This window comes from Simochromis diagramma, unplaced genomic scaffold, assembly GCF_900408965.1.
Source record: "Simochromis diagramma unplaced genomic scaffold, fSimDia1.1 OVJJ01000024.1, whole genome shotgun sequence".
NCBI classification, from domain to species: domain Eukaryota; kingdom Metazoa; phylum Chordata; class Actinopteri; order Cichliformes; family Cichlidae; genus Simochromis; species Simochromis diagramma.
In genome coordinates this window covers 2844870-2872816 of record NW_024387332.1, presented here as the reverse complement: position 1 = coordinate 2872816, position 27947 = coordinate 2844870, and the positions used below count along the sequence as shown (strand labels likewise).

Sequence of the window (27947 nt, the reverse complement as noted above, 5' to 3'; positions counted from 1 at the left end):
AGCTTTATTGTCAATACAAAACGTGGGCACGAGATTAACACCTTCAACATTAGTAGTCAGAGGCATGGAAAAGGCAGCTTCTTCACTGGCCCCTGAGAAAACAGACTGTGACGAGGTGCATGGGGGGGGTGACAGAGTTAACAGTACAGGTAAACTGAGTCTCCATCTCCGAGACATTTATTGTCCCTCCGAGCCCCTCGCCCTCAGTACATCCAGGGCGATTAAGTGGAAACAGAACATTGTCACTAACCTCTGAGCGCCGTGTAGGGCGACGCCGACGCCGCTTCCTCCTGGGAGCGGCCGCGAGCGCGGCCGCGTTAACTGTTGGGATCGGGTCTTCTTCCTCTGCCCACATCCTCGCCAGACAAGCGGCCAGAGACGTGAAGTCCTCGCGAGGGGGTGACGGTGAGCGGCCGGTCTGAAGCAGGTCGACAGGTGGGAGCTCCTCCTCGGGAATGAGCCAAGGCTTCCAACGGAGCTCCTCCTCCCGATAAGCCCGTAACACCTGCTGACGCTCATCGTCACCGAAATCTATGGCCTCCATCGCCTCCGTGTGCTGGTCAGTGCAGCTTGACTGTGGCGGAAACGAGGAAGCCAATCCACGGTGAGGCGATGGCTGAGTGGAAGTGGGCCTCAGCGTTCCACCTCTCACAGCCTCTGGCTCATGAGGCAGCGGCGACGACACCCGTTTGCGGGGCGGAGGTGTGGGTGCTGAGGCGGCATTCAGGACCCTCTGGGCCAGCGCACGGGCACGAAGCTCCTCCTTAAGGGGGCCCAGGGAGTCAAACGCCTCGATGAGGTGGGGGAGCTGTCGCACCCGTGGCTCCCGCAACAAAATGGCGTCTACGGCCGCCAATCCCGTGGAAACCACTCTTGGATCCGCGCATCCGATGATGCGATCCATAATGCGGCAGAGCCTGTCCAGCTCCTCTCCTACCTCCTCTGAAATGTCCGCTGAGTCCGACATGGTCGCGTCGTACTGTCACGGTCCGCTGTGGCAGACCGTGTGGAGAGTCTGCGGAGGACTCGGGTGCAGACACAAGTGAGGATACGGAAGTGAACTTAAACAAAAGCGAGCCTTTTATTGTGGCTGATGAACACAAAAAGAAACAAACAAGAATGAGGGCAGCACAAGAGCAGTAACTAAACAGAAACCTAAACTGGGAACAAACTAAGGTAAGGCTATGGCTTGGAATACAAAAGACTGGGCATGGAAACACGGAGGGTGGGAACACAGACGACGCGACACAGACTGCATGAAACACCGAGACTAAATACACATGAAGGATGATCAGGGGAAGTGGCCACACATGGGAGGACAGCTGACACACATGAACCAGGGAGACGGAGTACAGGGGAAGATGACAGAAGCAACAGCATGAACTTGACAACACAAGACACACAGACATAAACACATGAAGGGCAAGGGAGGCTTAATACAAGGGTTATATAATTACAAATGAGCTGGAATAACTTAATGAACCTAAACAAACAATAAACATCAAAATAGACTAAACACAAAACACTGGGTCGCACGACCCAGGACCATGACAAAGAGAAGCCAAAAAAACTGATCAATGGCCACGAGTACCATTGACAGAGAGTTGGGGAATGGCTGCAATCACAGCATTGTAAGATTGTGAAAGATGTACCCTTAGGCCCCCTCCTCGATTCAGAGATGGTCGTTCATCAATGGTCATGCCAATTTGCATATTACTGATCATGAAACTGGCCTCACAGCCCATTGCTAGTTTCAGTCATTAATCAGATGTACTGTTTGTAAGGTTGGGGTGAAGATGAAGTCTCATCCTCAGTTGGATGACTGGTGAAATGTTTCTCCCACTGAAAACACTACGTTCAGGATGTCCTTAACCGTATAATTGAGCATGCATCAGGACATTGTGTTTCTGTGTTTAGACTGTCACTCTTTTTTTATTTTGGTAATTGTTTGTCTTCTGCTTCTTGTTCCTAGTTTTACTTCACCTGTCTTGTTAGCCTTAGTTAGTCTCAGCTGTTGTTTGTTCCCCACCTGTGTGCTGCCTGTGTCTTTATTCATCCTTTGTTCCATTGTTTCCCTGTGTGTGTCCCTGTGTGTGTCCCTGTGTGTGTCCCTGTGTGTGTCCCTGTGTGTGTCCCTGTGTGTGTCCCTGTGTGTGTCCCTGTGTGTGTCCCTGTGTGTGTCCCTCTGTGTGTCCCTGTGTGTGTCCCTGTGTGTGTCCCTGTGTGTGTCCCTGTGTGTGTCCCTGTGTGTGTCCCTCTGTGTGTCCCTGTGTGTGTCCCTGTGTGTGTCCCTGTGTGTCCCTCTGTGTGTCCCTGTGTGTGTCCCTCTGTGTGTGTCCCTGTGTGTCCCTGTGTGTGTCCCTGTGTGTCCCTGTGTGTGTCCCTGTGTGTGTCCCTGTGTGTGTCCCTGTGTGTTTCCCTGTGTGTGTCCCTGTGTCTGTCCCTCTGTGTTTCCCTGTGTGTGTCCCTGTGTGTGTCCCTGTGTGTCCCTCTATGTCCCTCTGTGTGTGTCCCTGTGTGTGTCCGTGTGTGTCCCTGTGTGTCCCTGTGTGTTTCCCTCTGTGTGTCCCTGTGTGTGTCCCTGTGTGTGTCCCTGTGTGTGTTTCCCTGTGTGTTTCCCTGTGTCTCCCTCTGTGTGTCCCTCTGTGTGTCCCTCTGTGTGTGTCCCTGTGTGTGTCCCTCTGTGTGTGTCCCCCTGTGTGTTTCCCTCTGTGTTTCCCTCTGTGTGTCCCTGTGTGTCCCTCTGTGTGTCCCTGTGTGTGTCCCTCTGTGTGTCCCTGTGTGTGTCCCTGTGTGTGTCCCTGTGTGTGTCCCTGTGTGTCCCCTGTGTGTGTGTCCGTGTGTGTGTCCCCGTGTGTGTCCCCGTGTGTGTGCCTGTGTGTTTCCCTGTGTGTGTCCCTGTGCGTGTGTCCCTGTGTGTGTCCCTGTGTGTGTCCCTTGGACTTGTATCAGCTGATAAATGTCTCCCTCTGAAGTCTGCTGTTGGGTCCTTTGCTCTGAGTACTCCATTACATTTGAAAGCACTGGATGTAACTGGTAAAGGTTTTGTGGCAGTTTTTGGCCTTTTCTTCTTTGATTGGTCGCTGTGCTTTTTGTAGTTGGAATTAATTGGTAAAATATATTAAAACAAATCTTGATTATGATTCTTACAATTATGTAAAGTAGAATAACCATTTCTAAGCAGCCAAATGGGATCGAAATCCTCTAACGTGGTCCTTTGCAGAAATAGGAATCGCTCGTTTTTGTTAAATGAAAACAGAACATCTTTATTCTAAAATTGATGCTGAAGGAAATTGGGACTAAAACACTATGGATATGTGACCCAGTTCTGGCCGAAAGCTTACATTCACTGAACGCTTCATGGTCATCAATATTGGAATCAACATTTCTGCACAAAAACAATGTTGTTAGCCAGCTGACTGTGTTTTTTATGTCGTAGTGTAAGAAAAGTGTCTTTGTTCATCATTTAAAGGAATAATGTCGTCTTTACTTCTAAGATCCAAACTAGGCCTCCACTGAATTCGGTGTATTCCAGTGCTGTTCATGTGGATTTTACATTGGTTCTAGTGTACTGGTTGATGCTGCGTCAGCAAGCCAAAAGAATCTGCCGTGACCCTTTACACGGGGCACTGTCATCATCAAAATTCCAGACACATTTTTAATCTTTCTAACTCTTAAGTGAGCCCAATCTAAAGAGCTAATACAACTTTAAAATGCAAAGAAATGCAGTGAAAAAACACAGATTTCAATCCTTTTAAAAAGAGACAAAAACTGCAGGCAGAGCATGTGATGAGATTAGGTTAAATCTGAACACAGGCATAGAAACTTCTCTTGCAGGACTGCTTTCATCATTGTTTTTCTTTTATTCATTTTCATTTTCATGCTGCCTCTTTTTCAGTGTTCTATAATTAAAGGCCTCTTGTTTTGATCAGAGTCCAAATCCTGAGTGATTGGTTCATTGGTTTGCCTCTAAGTGAACTCGTTCCAAGTTAGTGGAAGTGGCTTTTACTGAACTACCTTTCTTGCCTTACTGAGGTTCGCTTCACAGTGTTCAACCTCAACATGGCAGAAACAAGAAAGAAACAATGATATGACTCCAGTAGAGCCTGGAAAACCAAGACGTTTTGGCTGGGAAGAGTTATGTAAGAAACCCCAGTGGCTTGTGTGTGTTGGAGGCTCTACAGAGGGTGGACCGTTCGCCGCCAGTTATTGGTGTGGCGGCTGGCGCTTCGGTGGATCTGTGGATCTATTCCTAGTGGTGTAATTAGAGGGACGCAGATGAAGTGCAGTGGCAAAGAGCTCTCTTTAACAGCTGCGATGTGTGTGTGCTTGTTTTCTTTCACGTCTCGTCCTTTTCACTTATCCTTAATGATCCTTGACTTGATTATTGGGTATAACGCCAAGGTCGAAATAGACTCATATTTTGATGAAAGAGATACTGTCCAGCAACGAGGCTTTTTTTCCTTTTTCTTTTTTTTGGTGAGTATGACTGGCACTAGATGGAGTGATTGATTCAACAATCAAGCGAGCCCCATCCGCTTTATTCTTTCAGGCCATGCTCAGTTTGATAAAGTCCTTTACATCAGCGGTCCCCAACCCCCGGGCCTCGGACCGGTACCGGTCCGTGAATCGTTTGGTACCGGGCCGCGAGAGTTGAGGCTCAGGTGTGAAATGTATGGTTTTCAGGGTTTTTATCGGTTTTCAGCGTTATTTTGTTATCGTTTTTACCGTTAACTCTGTTTTCCTGGGTCTTTTCAGGTGTGTTATGAATAAATCTTCTTTTTTCAGTACCGGTACTAGTTTTATTTTGTTGTATTTATCCGCGACACATTAAAGGCCGGTCCGTGAAAATATTGTCGGGCATAAACCGGTCCGTGGCGCAAAAAAGGTTGGAGACCGCTGCTTTACATGCAGTTGTGGAAAAAGACGTCCTGTAGTCCTGTATTTGCAGCCCAAGAGAATGTCACATTTTGTATTTTTCTAAACAGCTGATATTAGTCTTGAATAATATCTATGAAGCATGTATCAAGTATATGTAATAACATTGCACTGATATAATAATGTGAAAGTGAATGTGAGTTTTGACTGGTTGTACAATGCAAAACATTTTGTTGCTTTAGCTTTCTTAAGCTTTTTGCTCACTTCTAGCTTTTACTCTGAGGTTACAGAAAACTTCAGTTAATTTCCCTGGGTCTTGCAAACTTAGTTTTCAGCTTTTTAGGTGTAATTTAACAGACTAATAACTTTTAAATAACGGCCATCCCTAACTCCATTTACCTCTGCAGTAACTTGTGGCTATAGCTTTTAAATAAATGTAGTGGATTGAAAAGTTCAGGCGTTAATGAAGCTACTCAAAGCATCACCCATGCAAGTATCTGCTATGCTTAAATAAATGTATTTACTTAGTAACCTTAATAATTGCAGGTTATTGTTACTTATATTATCAATCAAATTCACAGATTAATCAGAAATCTTGCCTGACCATGAGTCGGTCAAGTTTTGCACTGGATATATTTTCACCTTTGTCTTGTGAAGAATCCTTTTTCAGCCTCATGAAATCCACGGTAGATCAGGAAAACACCACTGTGCAGCCACCTAAAAGTTTTGAATACCCCTTCAAAGCCACGACTAATGGAAGCTGAATCAAGACTGAATCTCTCCCCTCATGGAGCTGTCCCATAAACCATATCCCTGGTTTAGCAACAGGCTGGTCTAATGAATAGCCTGGCTTGTTGTGCCTGACCATTGAGGCAGCTGTGCCATGAAGGCAGCTCGTGGTGTAATAACTCTATCTGTACATCTCACTAATGTGTGAAAGAAACCAGGCTGTTGCCAAAAAACCTTGGACCCACACGCACATGTTGAACATGAGGGGAATTCCCACACACAAGCAGCTTCACTCGGCCGCACATTTAGTATGGATTAAGTCATGTCTTCACACCAAGATGGTAATTAGCACTCGTAGGCGGCTCTGATCTGATTTACAGCTTCTACACCACAGGCCTCTCAGTTTTGCCTTTTTCAGAGATTAAAAAAACAAACAAAAACTGAATTTTACTGAGACTACTGTAATATTTGGGTGTGTTTTTACAATGCCTGTCGTACTTGTTGCAGCTCAGGCTGACACCTCCATCGTTTGCTATTTGTCATTAGTATTTGACAGCAGACCAGAATGTGATTTAAAACCATGCATTGTGCAGGGAGCACTGTGAGGAGATGTGTCGTCCTAGTGTTCAACTAATCTCTAGTTATTGTGTTTCTATTGTTTCAGATGAAAACACAAGGTTTAACAAAGATGTGATTTTAAACTGGTCATGTATGTGTTTATCAAACACATTTAGCTTCTACAGTAAACAGCTATTTTGGTACAATGAGAGGCATTCATTTACTGCCTACTTGTGTATCAAGGTGGTGATTTTAAGAGCCTAATAGCATTGGTTCTAGCATCTAAATTCTGACTTCACCATGTAAGTTTCCAACCTACAAAAAACACGGTCTGCATTACACAGTGTTTTCTAAAGTAGTTTATTTTTTTTATTTTTTTTACAAAAAAATAAAAATAAAATAATGAAATATTTGCCATCTCAGTGGATAAGCCCCATGCTCTTGCAGGTGAAAAGTGGTCATTAAAGTGCATGGTCAGAGCTACAGAGTGGAACTGGATGAGCTAGACGGTGACTCAGGGTCTCTGGAAAACTTGGCTGAGAAAAAAATTCCCCACAACAAACAGCAAAGCCGTGTGGAGTCATTTATAGCCCACATGGTGCGGTAACGTGCAGGTCATTTCGAACTTCTTTATGGTATGTGTGTAGGTGGGAGACTGAGTGGGGAAGAGGACAGTGGGGAAGTTTCTTGTTTCTATGAATTGTGGAACGGTTTGTTTGTTTGGCAGCGTATATATGGAAAGCAGTGGTTACGACTTGGTGTTCCCAAATGTTCCCTTAATTTTTTTCAGCAGAGATAATTTGATCTATTCAGTCAGACAAAAAAAGAGAATTCTGGAAAAGGAGTAGTAGCTCAAGCCGATGTGCACCCAGCACCCGGCACTCACGTGTTAAGGGAATCAGACTCGGCTCCACAAAAATGGAGAAGAAAATGTTACATGAACTCGTGGCTACATGAAGATGTGTGTTATTTATTAATGTTTTAAAGTAATGTAATTAATATATTTGTTGTCAAATACTGTAATTAATAAGCACTTAAAATGCCCTTATAGCAGAAAACCACTATATAAATAATTAACATTTATTCAAATGTTAACGATTTTCCTGTAATTTATTACAGGTACACAAGTGTGTTTTAAGCTTTTTATAAATACTTGTGTAGTACTTATACAACACATATGTTTATTATGTTTTGCATTTGCAAAATTCTTGTATCTGCAGATAAATAAAAGCATAATTACAGCATCAAAGCCTGTTTGTAAAGGCAGAACAGTTTACTTTTTGTAACTTCATGTATGTGATTATTTGCCTGATGAACCATGTTTCCTCTTGTTACAAAGTAACTTTGCATTGCTTTTTCCATCATTCAAAATAATTTGTTAGTCATTTTTGTCTTTTTATTTATTTAAATTAAAAAGCCCTACATTCAAATTAAATATAGTTATGAAACCTGAAACAGAATGGATGACCTCAATACTCCTTTTTTGTGACACACAGCTTCAGTGGACCAGCTGAGATCTAGGAAGTCTTAAATCTTACCTATGAATGGCAGCTGTGACAGTCTGAAGGGATTTCATTGGTTAACAGAACTGAAAAAATGCTCAAGCTAGCCCATAAGAAGTTTACCTCGCTCTTGGCCTAAGGGATTAAGCTCTGATGACAGTCTCAAAGTCTTTCAGTAGATTTTAAATCCATAGATTTTAGATGTGAGCAGAATGTTCTCAGGATTTTAAAATATGACATGACAAAAAAACCTGCTTTTAACTCCTGTCAAAACCTTCTTTGAGCTGCTGTGAGAACATGTTTGTCCCATGTTGAGAAACCACAAAAGCAAAACAAAAAGAACTGGGCTTCATTGGGAATTTAGATTAGTGGCAGCAAACTGGTGTTGAAGCTTTGGCAGATTGTTGCAGGTGAAACAAGAACAGAGGCTTCCTGTTTTCGCCTTTTTATACAGCCAATAATGTGCTCGTTGGACAGCCTTCTGGCAAATGACAAATACAAACTTCTCCTCTTTAAAACAATTTCAGCAGGAAGTTTGCAAATATGTAAATGCCCTATAACACAAACTTAAGTAGTGTATTTTTCCACTTAAGGTGATGAAAGAACAACCCTGAAGCTCTGCTTTGAGAACAGTCACGCTTTGTGAACTTGACCGCTATGGTGCCTGCCTCTTATGTGTCGGCACGACTTTAAAGCCAGGTGACTTTTGCCCTGTTAAAAGAGCCAGCGTTCCAGCATAGTAATGTCAAACTGCTAGCTGTTTCTCCGCTAGGTTAGACACACACACACACACACATATATACACCTTTTTTCATATCTATTAATATCTAAGTGCTCACAGGTGGTCTGCCTATGGAGCGTGTAGAAAAACACAATTTTTGGTTTCAGCCCACTGTACATCAAATGAACCGTAAGCACTCCTCCTTCTCCTGCCTCTCTTGTTTTCTCCATTTTTCTTCCATTCTGTCCGCCTTCAAGTGGCCTTCTTTTCATCTTCAGAACGATGCGTTTCAGGGACCCAGAGAATTTTGGTACACCTGAACAGCATGCCTTTAAAAAAGGTGTTGTGGCTATCAGGTGCTCGCTCTGCTGAGGCACTGAACAATCTTTATTTGTACCAGTATTTGTATTAAATTCTAATGACATTATCATAAAAGGAATTTCATTCTCAAATGAATTCAAAGACATTAACTTTTGCTCAGAAATTTCAGTGCTGAGTAAAAACTGCTGGATTCAAACACTGGATGAATTTAGAGGTTAAAGGTCAAGGTTGCAGCGATCTAACCAAATAAAACATTTTTGTCTTTACCTCGACAACACATAAACATCATCTAGTGTTGTTTAGTTTAAATTTTGTTCATATGCTACTCAAAGTTTTTTAATGCACATGCAAATATAAACATACACCATCCGTACTAAAACATAAGCAATACGTAGCTATAACTTTTAAGAGAAATGAGTAATTAGTCAGACTGCACCCGCTCTGCTTTGTTGGGGGCGGCTGACTTTGGCTTTTTAGCATCTGTCTAACCCTAATGCTTACTCTGCTGCCCAACAGATATAAAACTGCTCGTATATTAGTCTGCTGCTGCGGTGTTGAGAAGATTAGTAGGGCACACTCTTCCCCCTCCAATTTGCACTGCAATCAGTAGCACAATTTTCTCTAGTTATAAAGAGTAGACATAACCATTAACGTTCCTTTGATTACAACCATGTTAATATTCTCGCGTTTGAAGACTAATCTCCTGGCACCGCTCTGAAACGTCCTCAAATTTCCTGGCAGAGTATGACAAATTATATTTAGAGTATTACAATTTGTATAGGATATATTATTAGGCTTTATATGATAAAATGCAGGGAGATTGTTGGGCAGTATAATTGCAGATGTTTGATAGAAAGCAATTAGGCAAAGAAAATGAGTGAATAACTGCTATATTTACCATTTAAAATCACCTGCCTAAAATAACACTGCTCTTTCATGCTGTTTTGACATGTCGGAGCATGGATGTAGGACTGTTTTTGGAGGCCAGATGTGCACCTTGGTTGCACAGGTGAATTGTCCTGCTGTGGGAGCCAAGTGCTGCTGGAAAATGCTGTTGTCACAGGGGTGTGTCCAGGTTTCCTTAACAGTACAAGTAGCATTTGAATGAATGTTAGGACCCAAGATTTCCTAGCAGAACATTGCTTTGTAATGAGAGGATCAGCGTTGTCCTCTTCACTTTTTATTGCATTTAATATTGTGGCTGTGAGCTGTATATGTCCAGTATATGTACAAATCCATTCAGACAGACACAACGTCCTGTCCTTCCCAGCCCTGAAGACAAAACCTCCTCTTTATGATGGATAGTCTTTCAAAGTAAATGGGCTCATTTGCTCTGAAGTTTATGCATCCTGGTAACAGCGAGGCTATCCGAATCCCCCAAGTACTCCATCTTGTAAGCTTTATCCCCTCCACATGGTTATAATTTGAGAATTTCCCGATTTTCAAAGCTTTTTTTTTTTTCAGCGTAGTGTTGTTAATTAAAAAGTGGACTAGTTTTGTTGTGGCGTTCCACTTTGCCAAGTAGGGAAATCACCCTCTTCTTTCCATTTATTTCTTTGCCTTTCTCGCTCTCTCTCTCTTTCAGCCGTTCGCCCTCCCGTCCCGTCCGCCTTTGTCAAGAATAAAGCTAGCCCCACTACTTTGTAAATGAAACATCCTCCCAACATTAATGGGATTGAGCAGATGTTTTCTGTTTGGATGGTCAGAGATGGGACACTAAAGCCTGCAGCAAAACAAAACAAAAAGATTTTAAGAGGAAAAAACCCCAGAAAGCAAAAGCAGATATTTATGGAAATGATTATATCACTTCCCTCATATCCCATATGAACGCATGTCTCGCACACATGGCAAATTAGAAGTCATCCCTTCCAGTTTAGCGCACGTCTTAGAGCATGTGCCAGCGATCTTGGTACTAAAACATCGTAAATAACACTGTAACCCCTGGGACAAGGTGTTATAAATAGGACGTGTCAAACCCCGCTGTAGCCAGCCGCTGTTTAAAACCTTCTCTTTTCACCCACCGGGCCGCTCAGCTGCTTTTTAATTTGGCCCTCCCGTGGGCTAACCGACTGACGCCTCTCGGCAAGGGCCTCTGTATTTCAACAAGGCCACAAAAGCCCCAGTCCTCGGGCACTCGCACTCGCAAAGCTCTCCAGCCTTCCTGAGCTGTTACTTTTTTGGAGCCCAGACTCTACCATCAGCAGAAGAGAAACACCGGCCCTGGCCAGAAGGCAGTGGCCAAGTCTCATCTGTCAGAAAGCTAGGGGCCAGACTCTCCAGCCACTGGGTGGGCAGGGCCCGACCAAAACAGAGAGAGGAGCAAAAGTGAACGAGAGCGGAGAACAGGGGAGAGAGGGTTTGAGAGCGAGAGGAAGCTCCCAGATAAACAGACCGCAGCGCCTCAACTCCTAATCGCCCTGCGCTTCCGTTTCCAGACTCTATAATTAGAAGGGCCCCGGCCCTTCTTTCTCTTTATTCCCAGTTGACGCAAATGCTTCTTGTGGCTTGGCACCTCGTTTGGGGCGTGGGTTTTCAAGAGTTTACAGGCCCTGGGCCTTAGCTTTTTGGCTTTCTGGTCGCTCTGATACAGCATGACTAGCTAACCACTGTCTTAATGCACACTTCACTTGGCTTTAGTTAGAGTTTCTTTCTTCCACCTCTGATAATCTGCACGAACCTATCATTTATCCAGATTTTCATCATCTGTGAGCAGTGCTTTTTCTTTACTAATTTTCAAATCTTGGCCAAGGGAAACTTCGCGTCTGAATGTGCAAAAATGGCTTCTTTTTTTTCCAGAAAGGGAGTGTTTTCCATCTCCCTCGCACGTGTTGTTGGATCCTTTTAATCTCATGCCATTCCAACATCCTCTTTTCACATTTGACATGCCACCCAATAAAGCCCGGCCACTAATTAAAACCTACTGCAGCCTCCACATAAAAGATTCCAAGTGGAAAAACTGAGAGGAAAATACTAATTACTTTAATATTATTTATGTCTGGAAGTCATCAGAAGGACAGGGCCTTGGACATTTTTTACACTCTGCATCAATGAGTTGTATTATGAGTTGCTGCTCGATCTCCATGTTTGTAGCATGTCAGAAGGTTTCTGGGGATGGGTTTTGGATTGTATTTGAAAAGCAGTGTAGACGAGCCAGTTTAGATCTGGGTTTGTTCTGGTGTGGTTTGTTGGGCATGTTGTTTATGGTTTGGACCTATACTTTCTGGAGTTTGACGAGCTTCAAATAAAACAGGACCAAATGAATGGGCCTGTCAGTGTTGGTTACACTTGTGCTGCGCTGTGGTTCAGCGTTTTGGTGATTCTGAATGCGCATAGACACGCCCATAAATGTGCACTGATGCTCGAATACATAGATTCCCTCTTTTATGGACGCTCATTTCGTCTGTCCTTGAAGAATCACACGACTCGAGCCGTGCTTTTACCAGACCGAGCTATCATGTAAGGCAAAGTTGCATTTTATGACTGTGACAAATGATAGCTGGCTATGTTTAATGGGCTGGTTTGTTTGTTTTAAGTGCATAGTAATTCTTTCATGCTGTCTAACATGTGTCATGCACAGTTTGTATGGTTGTATGCTGCTGGAATAAAATGCAGTTGAAATATTTTGGTTGGTCAGTAGAGGTGGGAATCACCATACATCCCACGATACAATATTATCACAATACTTAACGCACGATACGATATTATTGCAATTTTTAAAAATATTTTGCGATATTCAGATTCTGTACATAAAGGTAAACTTTATCAATATTCATTTTATCTAATATCAAAGTCTCGCACTCAGTCTTTCTCTCATTTCAGTCAGTTTTATTGTTGACAAACTGAACGGTTTGTATTACAGTCTAGTCCAACTTAACTGAATGCAACCATCTGGTACAATTATAGCTATTCTAAACTATGCAATATGAAAACTATGCAGCCCCTTCAGCAATTTGAAAGTAAATTAAAACAAAATATAATTTTACATTAAATAAAAAAGTTTTAAACTTAATTAAAATAAAACATGTCTTAAATTAAAATAAGTAAACTGTCATGTTTATTGCTGCCAAAAACAAGTGAAACACATTTGGACAGTGAAGGAATGTCAGGATTCTTGCTCAGAAAAAGGATCAACATGCTCTGAAGTCAGAGCACAGAAACCTTTTTTGTAACAAAATATCGATTTCTGCTGTCCCTGTATCGATACATTATTAGCAAACAAAATATCACGATACTACACAGTATCGATTTTTCCCCCCCACCCCTATTGGTCAGTGTACCATTAGCAACATTTAGACACACTGCACAAATTGGAGTATCATTTTGAATCATCTTGATTAAAATGATTAAAATAAACAAAGAAAAACCAAGATGTAACATGTGCTTCAGGTGATAGGTCTAAAGGTCTCTGGTGGAGTGATGGGACATCATACTGCCTCATTTGATCGTTTGATGATTGCGGTAAAAACACATCTTCTAAGGCCAGATGATATGCATATGGTTAACATGGATGTTTTCCTCTTCAGACCACATTATGTTGTATGGATGGGAACCTTATCATTGTGGAGTATACAGCACTATTGACCTCCAAAGCTTAATTTGTTCGATTAGTGCCATCACTGTATGGTTTGGCCCAGTTGAAAAGGTAGGCGCTGCTACATGACACAAATGTAGCGCGAAGTGCATTTTAAACCGTGCGTATTACAATATTTGAACATTAGCCAAAAAACAAACAAACAAAAGGCATGCATTCAAGCAGCTGCACGATAAAATAAGAACCATTTATACAGCACACATTAAGACTCAGCTTACAGTGAAGCCGGCTAATGGACTGATTCCTGATGTCAGTGACTATGTGTTCTTTGTAGGAATGCTGCTGGTAACTGCCGACACCCTGGGACATGACTTTCACGTCTTCCAGATCCTCACCCACCCGTGGGCATCTTCGCAGAGTGCCGTTCACCATCTCTATACGCTGCATCGTGGGGAGACCGAAGCCAAGGTCTGAAACAAACTCAAACCTACACGCACACTGCAACCATCCACTGGGAGTAATAGTACAGATATTTAATGAGTGTTTAGATTGCATTGATTCACATACACATACATTCTAGTCAAATGTAGTAAATTGTGCACTTGTATGTAAGTATAATTATTACTTCTTTCTTCCTGTCAAATCACTGCAATATGATTAAGATAGTGAAGATAGTGAAACCAAAAAAAGGGTAAGAACAAAGTTACGGTATTACAAATGTGTTACTGAAACATTTTAAACAAAACACAATTTATTACTGCTCGTCCCTCCATAGAACAAAAGTATGTGTAATAGTGACCATGAAATTTAAAAACATTAGCGTGATACATAAGGTCAACAATAGAAAGTAATGCATTTATTTATCCATCAACCTCATTTTTACTACCTTGCTGAGCTGTGTTGGCAAAGGTCTTAGCGTAGATGGCTGGACGTTCCTCTCCCTGACTGTCTCCTTTGGCTGCTCCAGGGATATTTTACCAGCTCAAAACCATAAACTTTCCAGGCTGTCCTGGTTCAGCCCAGGGGTTTTCTCCTCATATTTTTTAGCGCAAAACCTAGGTGGCGAAGAATAATCTTACTGAGATACCTGGACCACCGGAACTGAGAGCTACTCTCCTCTCTCCAAAGATGAAACAACCACTATCTCATGACCATATTGTGGGTAGGAATGTAGATCAACTGTTAAACTCACAGCTTTTATCATTTATTTAATGACTTAGTTATCCTCAGTTGTTTCTTCATTTCCTTTCAGTAGTAGACAGGAGATGACCCTTCCCTTAGCTGTCCAGTTTGGGTGAGATCCAGGTTTGGACCAGTCCCCCTCCAAACCACATTCCCATTTAAACAGATACATTTATGAGAAAAATACATGATTGGTAAAGAAAAACATTCATCCAGTTTATAGAAAATAACATGCTCCACCCCCTCGATGAACTGCAACATTTAAACAGCATTAAAACATTACCTGTGTTGTTATTCTATACAATTTAGCATAATTGTGTTTTTATAGTACGAAATCACAACAACAGTTACCTGAAGTTGCTTTATATTGTAAGGAAAGACCCTACAGTAATACAGAGAAACCCCAGCATTAAGACAACCAATGAGAATGTGTTTGTGAAAAGTGGGAAGGAAAAACTCCCTTTTTAACAGGAGGAAACATCCTCCAGAACCAGGCTCAGGGAGGGGCGGCTATCTGTGCGACCAGTTGGTGATGAAGGGAGACAGAACAAAAGACTTACAGAGGAAGAGAGCCAGAGATGAATTTTAACTAATGATTAAATGCAAAGCTGTGTACAGATACATAGTGAGTGAAGAAACACTCGCGTGTTACCTGATTTAAACCTAACCATTACTTTATCAAAAAAGAACGTTTTTTAATTAAAGAGGATGTCTCTGCTAAAATCTTGAGTTGACACATTATTACATGTGGTCATACATTTAATAATACTTTAGGGAGAGAATAGAGTATATCGAGCAGTATATTAGCTGTGGGCAGCTAATTTTCACCACCTACACTTTGACACTTTCACTAAATGTATGGTCTATAATAATGAAGTGAAGGGATATGGTAATTAATTTAATAAAACAATGAAAAGAAAAAAGATTGTAGTTCTCAAGATTATTTTTAGTTTGACTTTTTCTCATTAATTACAGTAGAAAGGAGAAGTGCTTGCTCAACAAAAGTACTTCAGGCCTTGTTAAGTTCAGGATTATTGACTGGGAACACACACCATCACATGCACACACACTCCTACAGCCTGCCTGCAGTTAATGTATGACCAAACGTCAGGTCTGCTGACTGGCTGCACACTGAGGGTGCTTTGATCCAAGCCCTTGTAAACACTGAATGCCGGCCCCTGCCTGTGTTTGGGACAGGGGTTATCACCACAATAACACACAGACACACACACCACACACACACACAGAACTCAGAAACATACTGGGAGTCATAAAGTCTTGAGTTAGGTAGGTGGAGGTGGACGCCTTATCTGTCTCCAGCGACCAAACATGCGGCTGGCTGTCAGTGACCCGAGGCCAGGTAAACAGACCTGCAAGCTGATAACAGCTGTAAGGGGCTGAAGGCGGAGCAGAAGGTGGATGAGCTCAGAGCCACGAGGCTCTTCTACTAAACTTAACAGTCTGTAGCATCAATTGATGTCCAGTCATCTGAATGAATGAAAAATGAACTGGCACATTTATTTGTGCTTCAGTAATGAGGCTGCTCTGTGAGAACACAATTTCTTCAGCCTTTATTTTTAGCAGTGGTTCCCAAAATGTTTTTGCTGGGCCCCCCTTTGTTTTACAAGAAAAATGTTCGCCCCCCCCCCGCGTGTCGCTAGCAATCACGTAGCACAACATTATATACCAGGTAGTCCAACTTCAGTAACCCTGCAAACGCCACTGCTGTTTAGTTTCTGTCTTCATTTATGTTGGAAGTGATAGCAGAGCTGTACGTTTGAATTAGTTTCAAAAATCTCTCAGTCAGAACATGGTATGTCATGTTTAGGTGGAAACTAGCGAGCTAACTTCCTGTTAACTTCTAACTCCGTTAAATTTAATAAATTCTGTTTTCATGGATGCCTGGATGTTAAACTTAATTGTTACACCTGATAAAGCAGCAACGCTGATGATTTTATTAAAGATGAAAGAATTTAGACCGTTTTTAACTCTTAGTGTTCGTTTGACTTTGGGACCTGAAGCTGACGGAGTTTAGGACCCAGATTACTCCGAAGCTCCTCGCTACGGCAGCCGTAATGCTCTGACAATCCATAAAGCAGTGCGGCTTACCAAAGTTGTACTAAAACGTTTTTAACAGATTTTTGCACGCCCAAATCGATTCAAGGTCAGTAAGCACAACCAGAATTCATACATAAGGCACACTCTCGATTTTTGAGAAAATTAAAGGATTTTAAGTCCTTATAGTGTGGAAAATACGTTATACAGAAGAAAAGAATATATCGCGATATATATCGTTACCGCACATGCTTCAAATTATACCGTGATATGAATTTTAGGCCATATTGCCCAGCCCTAGTCACCCTTAGCAACAATAACTGCAATCAAACGTTTGTAGTAACTGGCAATGAGTGTTTTATAGCACTGTGGACGAATCTTGGCCCACTCATCTTTGCAGAATTGTTGTAATTCAGCCACTTGGAGGGTTTGAGCGTGAACTGCCTTTTGAAGGTCATGCCACAGCGTCTCCAAAGTCCTCATTTGGTCTTTCTTAAGTCATTCCGAGATGGACTTGGTGTGTTTTGGATCATCGTCCTGCTGCAGAACCCAAGTGTGCTTCAGCTTGAGGTCGTGGACAGTCTCCCTCAGGATGTTTTGGTAGACAGCAGGATTACCACAAAGATTCAGAATCTGAATCAGAGTGCTTTATTAATCTCTAAGGAAATTATGTCAAGTCTTCCAGATCCTGAGGCAGCAAAACAGCCCGGCCATCACACTACCACCACCATATTTTACTGTTGGTATGATTTTCCTTTTCTGAAATGCTGTTTTACTTTTACGCCAGATGTAATAGGACACACTTTTCAAAAACTTCAACTTTTTCCACGTCTGTTCCATGTTTTTACCATTTGTGGATAATGGCTCTCACTGTGGTTCGCTAGAGTCCCACAGCTTTAGAAATGGCTTTATAGCCTATTTCAGACTGAGAGATCTCAATTGCTTTGTTTCTCATTTGTTCCTGAATGTCCTTGGGTCGTGCTATGATGTCTGGTTCTTGAGGATCTTCCTTTCTTTGTCAGGCGGGTTCTATTAAGCGATTTCTTGATTGAGAACAGGTGTGGCAGTAATCAGGTCAGGGTGTGGCTGTTGAACTCAGCTTTCCAAAGGTGAAACACCACAGTTCATTTAAGTTATAACCTGGGGGGAGCCACTTTTTTGCACACAGGGCCTTAATAATAAACACCTTCATTTAGAAGCTGCATTTTGTGTTTACTTGCTGGTCAGTGGTTTGGTATCTCCTTTGTTCAATCAATAGACTTCTGGGGCAGATGGCCCCGCCCCTTCCTGAGCCTGGTTCTGTTGGAGGTTTCCTCCTGATAAAAGGGAGTTTTTCCTTCCCACTTTTGCCAAAGTGCTTGCTCATAGGGTGTTGTCTGATTGTTTCTATGTTATTGTAGGGTGCTTATTAAGAATATTAAGCACCTTGAGGTGATTGTTTTCATGATTCGGTGCTGTATAAATAACATTGAATTGTAGTAATGCAGCACATGTTTTCAACAGGTAAGACGTCTGAAAGAACGCCAGTTAAGCAACCAGACTCTCAGACATACTGTTGTAATACGTATATATGTGTATATCATTAGTATTCATTCACAAATGCACCCATATGGCCTTCTCTTCTTTATAATGCTGGACATGTCATGCGTGATCTTCAAAAACAATTTGAAATTCCACTTTCCCTCACACATTTTTAAATTAGCTCAGGCCTAAAGAAAGAAGCTGCTTTACTGTTTTCTTAACTTGCATAAAGTATTTTGAACCTGCATATTCACTAATATTGGTTTTCAGTGTTTCTGAGATCTGATTTTTAATGGCCCCTCAGGCCCCTCAGGTCACAGCATTTCATACTGATTGACTGATGTTCACTCTTTGTGTTCTCCAGATTCGTTGAATGGTTGAACGATGTTATGTACCTTAGATAATAAAAGCAAAATTCTTTGCAGTTTAATACTGAGAAATGTTATTCTTGAAACAGCTGATCTATTTGCCCACACAAGAGAGGTGAACCCCTCCCTTCTCTGCCTCATTTCTGGGGTACTTTTATTTATATATATCCAGTCATGTTACTAAGATGTTACTAGTTATATTAACATTTTAGTTGTTAGATGTTCCACTGTGTTTTGTTAAGCAGCACAAAACTCCATTTTTTGCCTCTATTGCAAAAAAAAAAAAAAAAAAAGATTTTAAGAGTTTTAGCAGTTGACATGTTGCCTTTCCATTGTTTCATTATGTAAAATGTATTTTTATGTGTTTATTTACATTCTAATCACTGTGTAAATGGAGTTTTTGGGGACAGACTGTCACTGTCAGATTTCCTTTGTAACCTACTTTCACAGAGTAACCAGGCTTCTTGTGCAAACATGTGATTTGAGTATTTGCCAATTATATGTCAATATTTAAAAACCTTACTGACTTTAATGTTAAAAACATCTTGTTTTAATGTTGTGATATTTTTTGTGAAGCAGTGGAAATGATCTAAACTTGTAGTTCTGACACAAAGCAGCAGCTCCAGTCCCAAGAAGACATTTGTGTTCAAAACCCACATCAGCCATCTTTAGTATATGCACATTGTTTAAAAGCATTTACACACTTATGGATCTGTTTAAATCTATTACGCTTCTGCTCACAGTTAACAGTGCTTTTCCATCGTTATAGATCAAATTAACAATATTGACAAACAGAGGCCTGTTATGTAACTTTTGTAATCGTAGTTAGTCTGTCAAAGTGAGAAGGATGAGGCGTCCGATGCTAACGACCACATAAACCCTCATTAATTGTCCATCTCACGCCTCCATGTGAGAGGTGTTTATCTTGTCACATCTTTGTCACATTCTCGTCATTCTTTCAGACTTGTTCTCAGGTCAGCTGAGGTGCTTAATCTTCACTACCTGGTGTGACTGATTTAAAAAGAAAAACAAAGGCATTAAACTCGTCTTATCATCTTCTGACTGTCACACATGTCATCAAGTACTTTGTTGGAAAATACATGGGAGAGCTATCCAGTCTTTCAGGAATGTGCTACCTCCACATCAGCCCTTGCATGTGACTGAAAGCAGATGCATTCCGCCTTTTTGAGATAACATTTGACAAATGTTTGATATGTGGATGGTTGTCACACCATGAAAGTACAATTATAGCCACCCTTCAGGTAATCCCCCACCTGATCGAAATGGATTTGGCCATGATATCCAGGACCCATTTACTGTTGGAGCCCTGACAGGTCTATTATGACCAATTACAACACACACAAAGTAGCCCTTTCTCATCTCTGAGTCATCTCTTATAAGCTACAGCAGAGGTCAGCCCTCCTCTTTCAGTCATCTTTGTAAAGTAAAGTAACTGTCTGGTATGCAGAGGATGCCCCATTAACTGTCATTGCTGGGGACAATTACCTCGTCTGACCTGGCAAAAGATTAGAAAGGCCTGGAGGGACAGAGCTTTCTCTTTGGCTGGCTGACTGAAGAGTCAGGCATTCCTCTTGTAAACTTTCTCCTGGATCTACACTCTCCAGCCTGCCATATAGATATAATAGATATATGTATTATTTTTATTTTTATTTTTTTAAAGGCATGCCAAGTGATAGATGCAGTTTCAGCGCACAATCATTTCATCGGTCTGTCACCTTATCTCTTTGTCTTTTCATTTTCTCGCTCCCACTCTCCAGTGCTTGTATTGTCTCATGCAGCCTATTTGTCTGGTTTCCTGCATGTCTGACGTGCTCAGGGAGATCCTATCTTCTCTTGAATGTCTGCTCCCTGAGTGTTGGAGAAGAGCAACTACATAAGGATGCCATTTTTCTTGGTCATTTATTTTATCGCCAAACAATCTCATATCTTATTGTCACCTCTTGCAAAAACTGTTGTCTGTTTCTGTCAGGCTAGTCGACATCTCAGTCATATCTCTTGATCTCTGCGATTAACACTATAGCCCAGTCACACTAGAGTTAGTTGCACTTCGGAGTAGTTTACTTTTGCGTCCATGTTTCTGTGCTGAATAAAATACGCAGGCATGTAAATATATTTTACACATTCATCAAGTTATTTTGAGACCATCCATCCACTTTCTGCCACAGGTCTGGGTCACAGGGACAGCAGAGAAGCCCAGGCCTCTCTCTTTGACCATATTCACAGATGGGATTATTTTGAATTGTGCACAAATGATAATATGCCAGTGTGGAAAAGCTTTTTATCTTTGCCAACTGTCTCAGCTGAAAGAAGCTTCATTTCAACACTGTACCTTCTCTGACCAGCAAATCTAAAATCAAGGTCCACTGTAAACCCGTGTTTGGGACAGTAGGCTTTCCACACTGTCCCAGAGCCATCCCACCAGTGATATTAGGACCAAAAATTTAGGAGGTTTACCGCCCTCCAAGTACTTAGTTTCTCAAGTCACTCGGTGTGTAGTTTGTATGGAGTAGGCATCATTCTGTTTTAGGAGCGTATGCACCCGAGGATCATCCACATAGAAGTGGCTTCTAAGAATGAAACTGAGGGGCTGCAGATACAGAGAAAAGATGCCCAATGATTGATCCCTGAGGACGTGAGATGGTTTAGACTAACACAAAAACATTCTGTCCTGTTTTTACACGTCGACCAGCCTCTACACTTTAATGGAATTTTCAGAAAGAAAGTTTTATGTGGTATGTGTCAACATTTCCACTACTTATGCTTATGGTGTGACATTTATCTGCTCTGTTTTTTGTCTGTGATTTCTTTTTCACCTGTCTGGATCCAGGTACAGGACATGTGTTTCAGCCAGGACAGTCGCTGGGTAGCCGTCAGCACCCTCCGTGGCACCACACATGTATTTCCCATCAACCCCTACGGCGGTGCACCGTGTGCCCGGACTCACATGTCCCCACGTGTGGTAAACCGGATGTCGCGCTTTCAAAAGAGCGCTGGATTGGAGGAGATTGAACAGGAGCTGAACAGGGCAGCTGCTTTAGGAGGAGGAGCAGGAAGTCTCGCAGGAAGTGGCTGCATCTTAGGTGGAGGAGGCATCGGTGGGCGCTGTAGCCCCATACCTGGCCTGTCCAGTAGCCCCTCAGGGTCTCCATTACATGGTAAGGAGCTGGGAGGGTGAAGAAGTGAGACGCTTATTGATGTTTCAGTTTTAGAAGTCCAAGTTGGCGTCTCAGCAGTAGAGTTGTGGTCAGAAGAATACATACACACGACTGGTAACAATGAAAACTGTTAGAAAGAGCAGATTTAGGAGTTTTAAGTGGTTGCCGGTTGGTAGCATAGCAACAGCTGTGACTCCGGACATGCTCAGACGGGTGTGAGTACTGTGTGGACATATGCCGCTTCCAGAGGGGACACACTGAGCACCTGTGAACATTTTGAGTTTTGTATATAAAACTTTATATTCAGCCACATGTTTCAAAAATTACTTACTTGGCTTCTATGTCCATTTCTTAAAAAATAGAGCTTTTTAAAACTGGATTATTCTTTTTGATACACTCTGTATATTAGTGAGTTGTCACAGTGAGTAATAAATGTGTTAGTCATGATGTAATACATGATTGTTCCAAAACTAGATGACAAGCAGCTTCCTCAGTTCTGTAATCTCTGTAAACTAAACAGTAATTCTCATCTAGTCTGGTTATGTTGACACATTCACATCCTTAGAACAGACCACGGATTCCACCCAGAACTCTTTACCAGCTGTGATATACTTGGAAGTTTAGCCTCGAAAGTTCATTAGACTCTCTATGAGGGTTTTTTTCCAGCCCCCATTTTTGAGAATAATTTAATTGGCAGCAAACGTCATAGAGAGTTTATATAAGTTAACAGGAAATCCAAAACCTTGTTTCTGTTAGTTTACTCATTTACTTTTTGCAACTTCAAAAATAAGGTACGTACTGACCCATGAAGTTTTGATACAGTTATATCCTCACATACCGAGTGCTGAAATCGGTGTGTAATGTGTTTACATCATAAATGACTTAAATTACCTGTTGTCAGATTCATTTTTAATTTTGATTTATTGAACCTTTATTTATACAGGAAGTTCCACTGAGACTCTGTGTCTCATTTACAACACAGACCTGTTTCAGACGAACATATTAAAATGCTTCAGGTTGACTGTTTTTAATGATCAGTTGACAATTACATCAACAACATAGTTTACAAACAGCAGGTTTTGTTAGTAATGCCTTAACGGCCACGTTAGTGTTGCTTACTTACGCTCTTTTCGACTTCTGCAGAGAATCTTTGTATAATCTAAGATATAACCTAACCAAGTGGCCAATGCCGTTCCCAGCATTTATACTTGTGGGTGGTGTTTTATGTGTTAATTACCTTGTGGCTGTGGCCTGGTGTTATATGCTGTTCTAGCCATAATAGAAACAAATGCAGTACTGGGCCTTTTCCCTCCTGGGTCCCCACATTTTGTTGTGGTCATGTTTTTTTCCGTAGGCAAATCTGTATGTTGTTTGTTCAGACATGAAATCTCCAACCAGGAATCTGCTGTTGTCTCCGAGTCCTTGTATTGAGGGTATGATTGTTGTTCCTTATATTTGAGGCAACAGTTATTTTCTCTCACAGTTCCTTTTGAAAACTGCAGCAGAAATGCATAAGAGGAAACAACTGTACTGAGCAGGCCAATCACAGTAGCTGTGGCCTCCATTAACGCAACAGTTGGTGACATTCCTGGGACAGCGGTGACGACACAGGTCTTCAGAAGGGTCTGCAGTTACTGCGTACATACGGCGTAGACTTATTGCCCATCCCCTCTTGCCACCCTCTAACACGTTAAGCAGGGAGGGGGCAACCTTTGCATTCACCTAGAGATGTGTTTCTGTCCACATGACGACTGTAAGCACGACAGTCGCTCTTTTTCAGCAAGTATCTCTCCGTCTGCAAGTATTTTGTCGTGATTGTGCAGCGATATAGAAATGGTGAGCTAAATGGAGTGTTACTTCAGGTTAGAGATTGCTGCAGTGGAGTCTGTGTGTGTCTGTGTGCATGTGTGTTTGTGTTTCCAGTGACTGGTTGTCACGAGAGCCACTTTTCCAGGGACTCTGCCACAACCTTGTCTCCCTTGTTTGTCAAACACTATTGCAGGCCACTCACACTAGCTGTGTGTACCTTTCTGGCAAAGATGCACGCTGATAAATACAGACTTTGTGTAACCTGCACTGTTTGACCCCAAAGGTGTTACTGGGAGTAAATTATCACAGTTTCTATGAGTCATGGTCTTCCTGGAATATCGCTGAGCTTTGATAAATGTGCTGCTGCCAGTAGCGGGTGGATAACTTGATAAACACTTCAGAGAACCACATGACTGGGAATCGATTGGTGGGTAATTCTGCATGCTATAGTAGAAGAGGTTTGAAAACTTAAGTCGTGTTTTTTCGTGACATACTTTTCATCTTACTGCCGTGGAAACAAGCTCCTGAACTTTAAAGTACTGTAACAAGCAGTTCGTTAATTTCAAAAGTGAAGGTCATGCAAGCAGATGTGTGATCTGTTCCACAGAGCAGTGTACTCCTTTGGATATCTACACATCTTTTTTTTTTATTTAAGAGAGACACTGTTATTTATCCCATGTTGTGTTCCAGCAAAAAGTGTTAATGTGCTGAAGTAAAATATTTAGATGGGCAGTTTTGTTGGAACCTAACCTCTTGCAGTTGGAAGATAAATATTTAAAATTGTGTCTTATCATATCTAACAATTTTCTCACTGTATCCTGTGACCAGGCTTTTTGTTTTTATCTGATGTATTCCCAATGCCATATCAGATGAACTCACTTCACTTTATCTTTTGCTGGATGTTATTAGCTCAGTGGATGTTGTTGCAGTGTTTTTCGTTCACTTATTTGAACTGTCAATATGAAACATCTGTTTAACCCAGAGGCATTACAAGCCTTGTAGTTCTGAGTTCAGTTGATTCGATGCTGTTCTCTCCTGTTCCTGTTTTTCCTGCTGTGGTTCATGAGGTACGGCTGCTCGTCTGCTAAGATTGGTCACTCTGAGTGCAATCACACCCTCCGTGATTTACTGCTTCAGTAAGTGCGTTACACTGTGGCATCAACGTAAACACTGTTTCATACCATATTATCGGTTGCTGCTGTGGAGGCACCGATTCCTATCACTGGACTACTTGGATGCTCACATACGGCAGAAATGTGACACCGTAGTCTGGTCTCAGTCTTTTACCTTTGTCCGTTTCTTTGTGCAAATTATACACAGTTTAAAAACACGTATTTGAAAATGTGTTTGAGTTTGTTGGGCACTATAGCAGATTACTGCTGCTCGAGGTCAATCGGCTGGACTGCTAAAAGACAGAATAAATATTTGGAGGGTTTAGCGTCGTTATAATGAAATCCATTCAATTTTTAGGTGTTTCACAATATTGAACACAGGCTATTTTTCTGAATAATAGCAATAATTGCCATAAATATTATAGATGGAAATATTATAGACGATCCATGTCTCTCATCCTACGCCCAGCACTGTGCGGCCCAAAAGTCTTCAAATAGTTGATCGAAGATGCTGGACTGGCACATGAGGTTTCAGGGTCAGGTCTTACATACACTCTCCTGAGTGACTGTGCCCTTGCTTTCTTTGTCCTTCCTGTCTTCCTCGTGTAGCTCCCCAACCCCCCACACACACACACACACACACACGTACATGCATGGACACATTCCTCCACGGTGTGAAAAATAGTTCATCAAACATTGAAAGGATGTCTGGAGAGTCACTGCTGTGCTGCGATGAGAGACAGAGAAGCACAGAAACATCAAAGTGGGCTCGGAGGTGAAAGTGACTTAGCAAAGTAATGAGGTGCAATTGAGGAAAAATGAAGAAGAGATAGAGCAGAAGGAATAAAAGTGGGAGGAGGTAGGCGACAGAAGCAGGGAGAAAAAGATAAGTTTGTAGTAGCGGTGCTGAAAGCCGGGGTCTCGGGGAGCGTGGTCGTAAATCACACTTTGGTTTCAAAGGAGAACATTAGGGCCACCTGTCAACAATTAGTCCACACAGGGATGCCTAACTCTGTGTGTGCGTGTCTAGGTGTGTGTGTACATTTGAAAAAGATAGTGTCTACCTGTGGTAAGATATATAAAAATGAGCCGCTTTTTCCCTTTGGAGAAAGTTTGACTTCACTGTAATGTTCAAAAGGTTTCAGGAAATTAAAGTCGGGTTTGACATGACATCAATTTAAGAATTGCCAAAAAGTGCCTATTTCAGTAATCCATTATCACTTGTGACCTGTGGAGGAAGGTCATTTAGGTCTCTCTCTCTTTCTCTGTCTGTCTGTTTTTGTGTTTTTTTGAAGATAAATTGGCTCCGAGGCATCCTGCCTCATGTAAATTTAGAAATGCAGCCCCTACCGCCACCAGCGTTGATAAAACTCCATAATTTTCACCGGATGCAAACACATCGAGTCACATTTGCTTTTGTGTTTACCTTCCGGCCTGTTTTTGCAGGCTGGGTGTGAATTTTGGGTAGCAAAGACGGTTTTCTTAGGCTGGCACAAAGCAGCAGGGTGAGGCAAGCTGGGGCCGGGCCACCTAGCCACAACAGCTGCCCTGTGATTGTCGCCAGCGAGGACAGCGTTGATTTTTGGGAAGGAACTGTAGAAAAGTACACATCCTTCTCAAAGCTGCCAGCCTCAGGCCACCGGCACACCTAAAAATAGAGCCTGCAATTGGCTGGCTTCTTGTCGCTGTTAAAATCTGAAATGGCTATTTATGTCCTTGTGTACAGTACTTTTTTCTCTCCCCAAAGCCTGTCCTCTGTGCGATCGATGTATTGTCATTTGAGGTGATGACCCATAATGTGAGCGTCCCATGCTGTAAAAGTGTGGTTTGTCTGCGGCGCAGCTCATACAAGGCTAGATTAGTAAGTGCATATTCTGTGCACAGGGCAGAGGTTATTGAGGCTATACCAGGCATATGGCAGCCACTGCAGACGTTTTATTATTCAGATGTCTTTCAGCTCCAACCACAGTACTGTATAATACAGCAGTGTGTGGAGGAAAAAAAGCAGCTTGATCATAATAATCTAAAAACCCTCTTTGATTTTCGGTTTGCTTTGACTTCATATTTTTACTGCGCCATAGTTCTGAGCAATACCTAAAGATGAGGTTTTTATCTGCTGACTGAGGGTCAGTTTTTCTACTGTCCACATGAAATGCTGTGAAATGTCCCGGCTTTCCCCTTTTCTGCAACATGTTTATGACAGTTATGACTTGGTGTGCATTTTTTCACATGCTTGGGTGCCTTTCATTGTATACATAGCACCAGTAATACACTTCCCAACCATAAAACATCAACACAGGGCTATTAGTCAGTGCAGCAGATTTGTTTCCCCGCAAAGCAGGAGCCCTGGTGGTCCGATCATAGGGCCATCTGGGCCCTGGCGCTGGTTCAGAGAAAGAGGGGGAGGCGAAAAACAAGGTGTGACGGGAAACTGTTAATTCACTTGTTGATAAAGGGACACTTCCTTTCTGCTATTAGAGGCTGACGGGTTGCTTATTTGGGTTTGGACTTTTGTTTTATCTCGCCCTCCTCCTCCTCCAGCGCTCCCCTTCGTCAGTCATCGTCCTGTGGTGAAAAACACCAACGCTCTGCTGAAGCCGATGCCAAGGAAACATTACCTCATAACTGCTGGTGTGTGACACGTATGTGCACGGCCTCGCGCTGACCCTGTTTTTAACAGTATAGTTTACCTTAAGTCAAACAGTCGCAGCGTACAGACAGAAAATCTAGGAAGTTTCGCAAGATACGATAGATGGCTTTAACAGAGGAGGTCGGGATTTTAATTTCAGTAACGTGCAAACTGCACGAACCAGTCGGATGGATTACTTGTCCAGACTTTAGTCGTCATAATGAGCTGTCCGCCTTGGATCGCTGTCCGGCCTGAGGCTGAGCTAGCCAGCATTTGCAAAGGGACCACATGCATGCCATTTCAGATTTTTATTTTATTTTTTTTAATTTACTCTCTGATGTGGTTATACCATCTATACCATCTCCACGGCTACTGACCTCACCCAGATATCAGCGATATTTAGCTGACGCATGTCCAACCTCACAAATGAGTGGACACATACTTTCCAGCCATTTGGTGCAGTTCATTCTCACGTGTAGTAAAAGGATGGTCAAATATATTGCAGCAGATATGCTAAGCCTGCTCTATCCCTTGTCCCCTGTAACAATCCAAAAAGCGTTTTTAGATTTTTATCAGTCAGTCTGTTTGATGCCTAAAATGAAAGACTTGAACTTGTTACATTTATTCACTGATTTGTCACATTGTCTCCAACATCAGCTTATAACCAGCCATTTTTTTTTCATTGGTTTATATTGAAACTCATGTTCATTTTTTAAATTAAACATAGTGATGTACAAAAGAACATGATGAACCATATTAAACTTTTATAAATGAAATAACTCGTGGAGGGGACAGATTTCGAATTTCCTCAGATAGATAATACTTTGTACTTTTCAAATGTATGAAAAAAAGTTC

At 42.0% G+C, this 27947-nt stretch overlaps 1 protein-coding gene across 5 annotated transcripts in view; it reads left to right on the top strand.

Moving 5' to 3' along the window:
- Positions 1 to 27947, top strand: part of bcas3 (BCAS3 microtubule associated cell migration factor) — a 323554-nt gene that overhangs the window by 47481 nt on the left and 248126 nt on the right. For all 5 annotated transcript variants that reach the window (XM_040006481.1, XM_040006480.1, XM_040006484.1 and 2 more), the window contains exons 14-15: positions 13575 to 13708; positions 21215 to 21542. In XM_040006481.1, coding sequence (XP_039862415.1) covers positions 13575 to 13708; positions 21215 to 21542 — 462 coding nt within the window. The remainder of the gene's footprint in view (positions 1 to 13574; positions 13709 to 21214; positions 21543 to 27947) is intronic.